General features: G+C 39.7%; 2 protein-coding genes across 2 annotated transcripts in view; both read right to left on the bottom strand.

Annotated features, from left to right (window-relative positions):
- c1galt1b (core 1 synthase, glycoprotein-N-acetylgalactosamine 3-beta-galactosyltransferase, 1b) overlaps positions 1–1,462 on the bottom strand; it is a 6,791-nt gene extending 5,329 nt beyond the window's left edge. The window contains exons 1-2 of the mRNA XM_035662100.1: positions 875–1,462; positions 462–726 (exon numbers count right to left, since the gene is read on the bottom strand). Of these exons, the coding sequence (XP_035517993.1) occupies positions 462–681 (220 nt within the window). The 5' untranslated portion in view covers positions 682–726; positions 875–1,462. The remainder of the gene's footprint in view (positions 1–461; positions 727–874) is intronic.
- Positions 1,463–3,253: 1,791 nt separating this feature from the next.
- Positions 3,254–9,805, bottom strand: part of os9 (OS9 endoplasmic reticulum lectin) — a 10,000-nt gene continuing 3,448 nt past the window's right edge. Inside the window, exons 3-15 of the mRNA XM_035661363.1 lie at positions 9,388–9,451; positions 9,216–9,292; positions 8,530–8,628; positions 8,140–8,341; positions 7,713–7,868; positions 7,475–7,590; positions 7,220–7,286; positions 6,859–6,941; positions 6,544–6,747; positions 6,211–6,412; positions 5,682–5,849; positions 5,033–5,142; positions 3,254–4,563 (exon numbers count right to left, since the gene is read on the bottom strand). Of these exons, the coding sequence (XP_035517256.1) occupies positions 4,426–4,563; positions 5,033–5,142; positions 5,682–5,849; positions 6,211–6,412; positions 6,544–6,747; positions 6,859–6,941; positions 7,220–7,286; positions 7,475–7,590; positions 7,713–7,868; positions 8,140–8,341; positions 8,530–8,628; positions 9,216–9,292; positions 9,388–9,451 (1,686 nt within the window). The 3' untranslated portion in view covers positions 3,254–4,425. The remainder of the gene's footprint in view (positions 4,564–5,032; positions 5,143–5,681; positions 5,850–6,210; positions 6,413–6,543; positions 6,748–6,858; positions 6,942–7,219; positions 7,287–7,474; positions 7,591–7,712; positions 7,869–8,139; positions 8,342–8,529; positions 8,629–9,215; positions 9,293–9,387; positions 9,452–9,805) is intronic.

Below are 9,805 nucleotides of genomic sequence, written 5' to 3' on the forward strand. Positions count from 1 at the left end.
GTGAATGTGTGTGAATGTGTGTGTGTGTGTGTAAGAGGAGATAGAAAGCAAGGTGAGCAGATTAAAGTAGTTTGTGAATAAACACTAGTGAAACACTTCAATATATTATATATATTATAAATATAATATATATATATATTTAATAGTATGAGAAGGGAAACAGTCGGTCTATAAATAATCTATTAGGTGTAACCCTAATGTGAGACACAATTAATCCAAATACTGAGTTTTGTATCAGTATCTACACTACAGATCATAAAGCCAAACCCAATGTCTGACAGGGACAGATGCACTACGACGCTATAAAGGCAAGGGTTACTCACACAAGGAAGTTGAAACTTGATCTAATCACAAAAGGTTTGGTGGAAAACACAGTGGCCTTTCTATGTAAAACAGCTGAAGAACTGAAGAATAATTCACAGCATGATCTTAAAAAAACAAACAGCTTCCATATGGTGCACCTGTGAGATGAGGGTGCTTCAGGTTGAAGAGAGCAGACCTCTCCTTCTTCCACACTTCTTCCTCAAGCTGCTGCTGGTAGTCATGAAGTTTGTCCAGGCTGGTGGCCTGCTGTGCTGACAAAGTCCTCTCAAACCAAACCTGCCGCAGAAACACGTACAGTGTGAAGGTCCCCACCACGAAACCGGCATAGAAGGAGAATCTGGATCCGAGGGCCTTCATGTTGGACCAGGGGGTCTCACTGTCAGTCGTTCAACTTGGCAGGTGCTGAAGAAGAGACGGAGAGAGACAGCATGGATCCGGATCTCAGTACAAGCGGCCTCAGAGGCGAGCTGTAAACTTCAGTCACACTCACCGCCACGGCACCGTGATAAGAGTGAGGGCTACTCCCCGTTTAAAGGTGTGGTTTACTCACCAGCAGTATCGCAGACACCATAGCAGCTGCACCGCCCCGCAGCTACTTCATCACAACGGAAAAATCAACTTTAAAAGCGAAAGCGTTGCCAGTTTTGAACACGACGTCTCGTTTTCTCTCTCTCTGAGCAACAACTGAGCTCAGCTAGCCGCACTCAAATGTTGCTAACAGTGATCCTGACACAGTATCGAGGGGCGCACAGCAACGCGCCAACTCAAAGACCTCCAGGAGAGACTAACATTAACATTAACTAATTATAAAGACCGTCTTCAGTCGCTGGATCCGGGCCTCGGCGCTGGGACAACTGGCGTCAGCTAACTGGCTGTTCCGTTATTTGACGTTAACTTCAGTGCTAACGGTAAGTTAACGAGCCTTCCTGTCCAACGTCACGTTACAACGTTAAATAACGGAAACGTTACAGTGAGCTAACGTTAGAGCCGAGTTGACTGAGCGGTTTGATGAAAATAACAAACAGACCGAAACACACATATAAAACTGTTCCACAACGCTGCACAAACTACTATAACGTTAACTTAACTTATCTGACTGCTGCTTTCCGTCCAGGAAAAAAACGGGTACTTCCGGTCAGGGATTTCAAAATAAAAGCACAGCGGTTGCTGGACAGACACGTGTCCTATAAACAAATATACAGATGTTGCAGATTATGAGAGTCGGTTAGCAAATATATGAATATATTTATTATTATTAAGATAGGGACACATTGTTACCCAAAATGTGACCAATAACCACACATTTTTAGTAACAACTCTTAAAATACAATATGTGAGTATGATTATCGATCAGAAGTTACCGATCGATAACTTCCACCCCGCTTTCATTTTAAAGCTATAGTACAAACTATATTTATTATTATGTATTTATATGTGATTATTATGTCTAATTATAATCCGATAATAATATGTCTTCTGAATTGGCAGATTTAATTTACAGTGCGGTGTAAAAGCTTTAACTAAAGCCTTAAAGCTGTGCCATGTTTAATCTGTCTCACTGCTTCTGTCAGTGTTTTGTTCAAGTTTCTCCAACGTTTCTCCAAGTTTTACTGTTAAAGCTCTTTTATTTTGACAAGTCTAGGTATGCTGCTTTTTAATCAGGACCTGGTCCAGTGTGGGCCGAGTGTGGAAAAAAACAGAGAAATCACCCCTTTGTTTTTGTTTTTTCGGGCATTTTCACAAATAGAATAAAAGTTTCACAGATCTGAAAATGTGTCTTAAAGAGTCTCTGGCATCTCAGGTGATGCTCACCATCTAGTGCAGTTTGACAAGTTTATAGTGTCTTTTGATCTGGACCTGGTCTGGTGTGTGTGTGTGTGGGGGGGGGGGGGAGTAAAATCGCCATTTTCTGCATTTTGACAAGTAGAATAAAGTTTTCACATATTTGAAACACTGTAAGTTAAATCTCCCTTGAATTTTCCCTTAACTGCCAACTTCAGCGTCATTAAAGCTTGCTAATATTAAACTAATTTTTAAAAAATCAACCGTATCCTGCTGCCTGATTGTTTGTGTCACAAACTTTACTTTAGATATATTTGCAGTATGTTTATCTAAAGCAGGAGACAACACAAATGTATAATCAGTGTTTAACATTAGAATATATAAAAATAAATCACTGGATGATTCCCAGAAGACTCCTATGGTATTTTTTTTATTTAAAAAGAACAGTGCTCAAAGACTTATATTTACAAGGCAGCGCAGATGGACCTTTGTCAGGCTATGAAGCCAATACGGTGTTCCTAAGTAATATAGCCCCATTCAAGATTAATAATGAACAAATCTTGTCTTTTATCCTTCTACTGTCAGTTGTCATGGTTTATGAATCATGTGTGCAGCTTAAGTGTGAGAATCAAAACGATTACTGCAGGGAAACATGAGTGTAATGGCACACCTGTGATTGTTAGGGACAGGTTAAAGGTTTTAAAACAGTAGTTTTTCCCTTCAAGTGACACGACAGAGCAGAGGCCTGTATCACAAACTCCAACGTAGCCTGGCTCTCATCGGGTTACCTGGCTTCACCAAGCCTACCGTTGGTCTGGATTTTCCCATCAAGCTCTGAATGTGTTTAAGAGACGCTATTAAAATGAGGCAGCTTTGACTATGGAAAACCTGATTCAAGTTCAAAGATAGCTTGCTAACTCACTAATGTCACCTTGTACATTAGTGAGTAATACAGGCCCCAGATAAGAAAAGGGCAAAATCAGTTCACTAAGTAAAGAAACAGAAGCTTTTTCTATGCTAACGCCTGTTTGATCTTGGGCCTTTGGACAATGGCTTCGTTGGAAAACAAAATGCCCCAATTGTGTGTCTGAAAATGTTTGTATATGACTTAGTCCCACAGTGAAATTAAGTTTCATATACAAGATTGCACAGTCACAAATCTTAACACATTTACTCAATTAACTTAAGCCCACTTAATTTGTGCTAATTACAACAAATCAATTCGAAAACATATTTACGCAGTAATTATGTACATGTTAAGCTCCAAGTTAACACAAATATTCACAAACTATACAAATTCAGCCCTTTTGAGAACACATCTGAAGGATCCTTAGAAAAGTTTTGTGTGGATTCATTATTTTGGTACGCAGAATCTGATTGACATTGTAGATTTCTTTGTTTGCCATTGCTAAATTAAAGTAAACATATGGAAGTTCTTGTCAGAAACAAAAGTACAGACTTAAGAGATTTATCATCCTACATTCTTTTAAGTGTTTTTCTTTTGAATCCCTTTAACACATGACAACCAAAGAGAACCCCACATTTTTTTTGTGGAACAATGTTAAACAAAAGAAAAGAGTTTACAAAACCTTTTTCTAAAAATATAAAGTGCCACAGCATGTATACAAACTGTAATCTAAAGTTGTGTTTACTGACAAATCGAATCATCAAACACATTGTGTTAGAATGCTTCAAAGTTGTATGCAAGTATTTGTCCTGTTTTTCATATCCAGACGCAATAATAATTTTCAGTAAACAGTAAATTGAACAACCTGCACAAACACTCATCCAGTTTGTTGAGGCATGCACGATTCCCCCCAGCTGTGTCACTTAAAGGAAAGGACTTCTTTGTATAAGACAAATGTACAGGTAAATAATAATTTAACTGTGGACACAGTGTGCTGCTGACAACTTCAGAACTAGATGCAAATATTCAGTGAAACCCACTGAAATATTTCTAAAAAGGTACATATTGTACATCACTCAGCTTTTCTAGCCATCTATCAAAACTGAATCCCATCAAAAAGGGGAAAATGCATAACTTCATTCAACTGCACAAGAACAGCTGAGATGTTGCGGGTTCATCGTGCAACATATAACTGATGCTTACTAAAGACACATATTGCCTATTCAAGACACACAGACACATTTTATGAATGTGCAAACAGGTGAGTTGATATTATCTGCCAGGTTTAATAGCAGTAATTGAATCATTTGGGCTCTTTTTCAAATTTGCGGCTGCACTTCAGAGTCCCCCTCCCTGCTGGTCTCCACAGGAGTTCATTGTCACAAAAGGTGCACTGAATGTACTGAATGATCTCATATATCCACGTCATCTGAGTCAGAGGTGCTGGATGACTGGGACTCCTCCTGGGACTCTCCCCACACAAACCTATAGTTGTTCTCCAACTCCTGCTGTCTCTTTTGCTCTTTGTAAACCTCTTCTGTGCCTCCAGTCTGTAAGATTAAGACAAAGGATTAAAAAACAACCACAACCTTTCTGATCTGTGGATTTGAGTTGCTAACAATTACAAAAAGAACCGAACCAACGTTGTTTTCCACAGACAAAAGTGTGGCGGCCCTCATGTTGATTTGCTGAATGCAAACACTCGCACACATGTTAGACTCCAGACAGTGTAGAAAAGGCCGACAGGAAACAGAAAGGTGTACTTGTGGTTTCCAACAGTAAGTGGGTATTAGTGAGGTGGTAAGCCACAAAGATCCTGACACATTTTGTCTTGCGGTCATTATAGCTGGTAGATAATTAGATACAATTACATTCTCCTATTTGTTCTCAGATAAGAAGACTAATATCACTCTCTCATCTGTTGACAGAAAGCAGCTGGCAAGCACGGTACATGCACAACACACACCCAGTAAGATCCAAAGGGACTCAATAAAAAGTCACTATCTATTCTCGAATTACCAGGAGATTTATGAGGAGCTCCCTAAAGGACTTTGTATCTTCTTCAGTCAGCCACTGATCACCTGCTTCCTCCGCATTTTTCCGCGTCAAGATCTTCACCTCAATTTTACCTGAAAAGACAAACAAGGAAAAAAGGAGGGCCTTCCCATTGAACACGTGCCAAGGTCAGACTAAGAAAACTGCACCACATGTTAAACAACAAATCATAATGAAGAATGGTACAAACACAACAGTGGGTGGAAAAGAAAGAACACACGGACTATACACCTTTTGTTTCCCTTTGTTTGTAAGATAAGCTTCAGCTTACTGCTGTCAGATTTGTTTGGCTACCATGATCTTTAAATCTTTAAATTACTTAAAGGGTCCCTGGTCTAATATCCAGCTACAACTTTTGGCTAAGCAGTTTGTTCTTCAGTTGAAGCATATGTGTTTAATTGCTCATAGCCTTCAACAGTATGAAAAAGTGTAGGAAACCCTTCAAACTATTTAATGATATGAAGCATCTTTTGAACAGCTAATCCTTGGGGGGAAAAATCTGACAGTTGATGTTGTTTGACAAAGATGAGAAGAGAAGCACAGAACTACTAAATACTGAAGATGGAAGAGAGAAAAGGCCGTGAGTGTTTCAGGCACTCCCCCCCCCTCATACCTTCTGCCTTCAGTCCTGCTTTCTCTAGCTGTTCTTTAACCACGTCCTTTATGTGCTGCCACTGGGGGTCTCCTTCGCCCATCTCCTGAACTTTGACCTCCCCATCAGGGCTGCTGCCCGTCTTATACTTAGTAATTTTGATCTTAACATGGTCGTCAGCCGCTTGGTCTGGGGTGACGAGACAAAAGAGGGACAAACAACACAGTTCACCTCAAAACCAATCAGCAGGGCCACAGGATGGAGGAGGTAAGAGCCAAAACACTGTCTGATAAGCATTACATTTCAGTTATTTCAAATTTCACCTACAGATACATTAATGGCAGCAGAGGAAAGGGCACTAACTAACCAAAAGAACTCAAAATATCAATCTGATAACATACGCTCTGATTTTTGCATTAGTCTAACTCCATGTGTGCGTCTATTCTGGGATGAAAGACGTCACAGCAAACATCGACATACAGATGAAACATGGGGATGATGGAGGCAGACACAGAGTGTGGCCACAGAGGGGGGCAGGTTGCCTGGTTACCTGGCTGCTCTGGAGCCAGGCTGGGGCTGCCCCTGGTTGGGTCGCTAGCTCTTTGAACTCCCGCTGTTTGCTGCTCTGGGTCCTGAACGTCTTTCTCTTCCAAATGATCAAGCAGCTTGTCCAGTGTCGTCTCCAGTGTCTGTGTGGCCTGTGTGCGATCAAACTCCCCTTTCAGACCTTCTGTCTCCAGTTCTTGTTGGGCCTGTGACACAGAGAAATGTCAGTCACGTCAAAGCCTCACGTCACATAACCTTCGAGTATTTCATTGTGTCAGATCTGCCCCAGTAACATTTTAATATATATTCATCAGTCTTATTGTCTCTAGTCTGGAACCTCATTTATGATGTTGTCAAACTCCTTCTGCATTTCTTCCTTTATCTCTTCAATCTTATCCGAGGGCACTGAGATGTCGGACATCTCATCCTCAAACTCCTGTAGCAGGTGTTCATCTTCATCTTTCTCTTCCTCGCCAAGCTTCTCTGTTACCCTGTCGCTTGTTGGTTTCTCTGCTCGACTCTTGGCTTGATTTTGGGCTTTCTAAAAACAGAAAAAAATTCTGTACTGAACTGGAATACCCATACGCCTCGATGAAAAAGAAACATACGCCAAGATGTGTACAAAAAACTATCACAGTAATCTTGGACTGACCTTCCTGTTACTCTCTTTGAGATGCTGGACAAATTTCATCAGGTCTGCTGGGTCAGTAATGATTTTAAAGTTGAATTTTTCAACTGAAAGACATTCATTTGAAGAGAGACATTTCTCCAAGTTTAACACTGAACAACAAGAGACACAAATGTATGACAAAAGTACTCCATTTGGACATATCAATCAAACAAATCCAATAACATGACTGCAGGTAAACAAAAGACTCTTTTAAGTTTTTAAGGTTTCTATTAATCTTGTTTGAGGCTCTCTGAAGCAGCGGGACATTAAATCAGCTGTTCCGTACAACAGTGACCATAATGATCATAAATGGCATTGGTCTTCCTCAAGAGCAATAAATTACCTTCATCTCCATCATCTATGACTTCATTGTCGGTAAGTGAGTTGTGGCTGTCATCTGCTGCCCGTGCCTAGGAAAAAGAAATCAGATTAGAGTTGTGAAGTAAAGAGGGAAACCTTCCCCATCTAGTGGTTGGGATCTGGCATTTAAAAAATATATTACAAGTTATTGGAAAGCCTCTACGCAAAAAATAATACATCTTTTAACATTATTACAGTAGCTGGTGATTAAAACTGATTCCAAGACGTATTTCTATACCTTATTCTCCTGTTGAGAAGCAGTTGTTTTTGAACTCCCTGGCTTTGTAACTCCCTCCCAGAAGTCAGAATCTTCTCCCTCATCTGACTCGGCATCCTCAGAAACATCAGCAGTATCTGTTTCAAAATAAAAGCACACACTCATGTCACACAAGTTTACATATGACATGATGGAAAACACCCAGTGGATATTTTTATTTAGTGACAATTTACTACAATACTTTGAAGGACATCTGCACCTTTTCTGTCTGACTGGTTTGGGTCATCACTGGATGCAGGTGATGTCTCGTCTGCTGTCACTTCCACTGCTCCATCTGCCCCTTCATTACCAGCCAACATCTCATCAAGACTCCTCAGCTCCTCTGAGATCTGCTCTACTTTACGCTTTGTGTCCGCTGAGGACAGACAGAAGGAGGGAAAGACAGAACAAAAAAAAGATCATGTCACACATTTCTTGTTTAAAAATCAGACAATGGAAGATTTCACACAGCACCCATTCAATAAATCATTCAGTAAATGTCACAAAAATCGCACATTTGTATATACTCCTTTCACACATTATGTCCTGTCTCAGTATCCTGCTTCAACAGGAAATAACATTAAACTAATGAAGCTAGATTCTTTCCACACGCTGCGTCACAGTGACCTTCATTTTTATTAACTCACAGACTTGAGCCTTGACATAATCCATGTACTGTTGGGCACTTAGCGCTGGCTGGCACACGATACCCTGCGGCTTGGCGGTGGATGGTGGCCGCAGGAATGGATGCTGGCAGGTGCGACTGGTGTGAACTGTCAGCACATAGCGGCACGACTGAGGCTCATCCACTCGGGCGATGTAGTCCCCTGAGCCTTCTTCACACACAAACTGGAATTGTTAAGAGTAGAATGATTTAGGTGTGTGTATAAGGATAATTTGTACAACATGCAAACTTCTACTGACTTAACATTTGTTTGGAATAGCAAAACAGAAAACAAAAGTTAAAGAAAAAATAGACCAAACACAGGTAGCGTGGAAGTGTGTAATACAAAAACATCCACATTCAAATGTCTCACCCGGACTTCAGTCTCTCTAGGACTTCCATTTAGGTCACACTTTGAGCCATTTACATAGGTCTGACTGTGATAGCGCTTCAGTCTGTGCTGCTTGGAGGCCTGGGAAATGAAGGGGGAAAAATGTTTTTAAACCAAATGGATTTGTAATATTTTTCCACAAAGAGGCTCAGAACATCATCTAAATGTTAAATGTTAAACCTTTAATGATTCATATTACTATATATATATTCATATTATATTATCACCAAACACAGTCTTTTCCATTTTATGAAGTTAAACAATATATTAAATTTAGTACATTGTGTATTTTATAAAAAGTCATTTAAAATGTTCCCATTTGTACAGCAACTAATTTTCTCAAATACTAGAAACTGGTTTGTGTTTGCTGTAACAAATTAAATAAGTAGAGCTCAGCAAATTATATGGGCTACTAGCAATGACAAAAATGTATTATGTTTGTTTGGAAAACAGATAAAATTCACATTATTTCTGCTCTACATACAAAATTACACAGGGATTTATCCATCAAACAATGTAAAAATGTGACATGAACACCTGAAGCATTCTGTCAGTGCCCACTGCCACATACAACTACAATTGTGTAATTCCCATTTTCAGCTTCCTTTAAAGAACAGACCAAATTATAAAAACAAATAACTAATACCACAATACTGAGGAAACTTTACCTTTGCCGTTTCATTGCTCCAATCAAATTCAGATTCATAATAACCTAAGAAGAGAATGTCCCCTTTGATTTCTGTGTCTGAGGAGAGAAGAACATCATGTGTCAAAGACAGCTCATCTGTTAAAGTCATTGTCAAGGATAACAGTGGTTAAAACACAGAGGTGCACTTTTACCTTCAAGGTGGTACTGTCTGATATGCTGACCGTGGCAGAACTCATACGTCCACCAATCCTTCGTCTGCAGGAAACAAGAACAGCAAATGTTTCTATATAAAATACTGACACATTTTCATTTCATTAAGGCTACATATCATAGATCATCCTATTAGAATTCCAGCTGCTCAAAACAACTTATACACATATTGTTGTGTTTTTAAGTTAAGCCCAGTAGGAGACTTTAGTAAGACCTTAGAACAGACTAAGCCTATAATGTGTGAAAAAAATCAAGACACACATGACAAAAAACATACAAAATACTAAGAAAAGGGTCACAATATGCTAGGAAAAGCCCCACAATTCAAGCCTGGATAACAAAAAAATAAATTACAATTAGCTATTGAGAAACATCCTCTTTCTCCCTCCCTCTCCCTCT

Source organism: Morone saxatilis, unplaced genomic scaffold (genome assembly GCF_004916995.1).
Source record: "Morone saxatilis isolate NCDOM2014 unplaced genomic scaffold, NCSU_SB_2.0 Contig18, whole genome shotgun sequence".
In the NCBI taxonomy this organism is placed as follows: Eukaryota; Metazoa; Chordata; class Actinopteri; family Moronidae; genus Morone; species Morone saxatilis.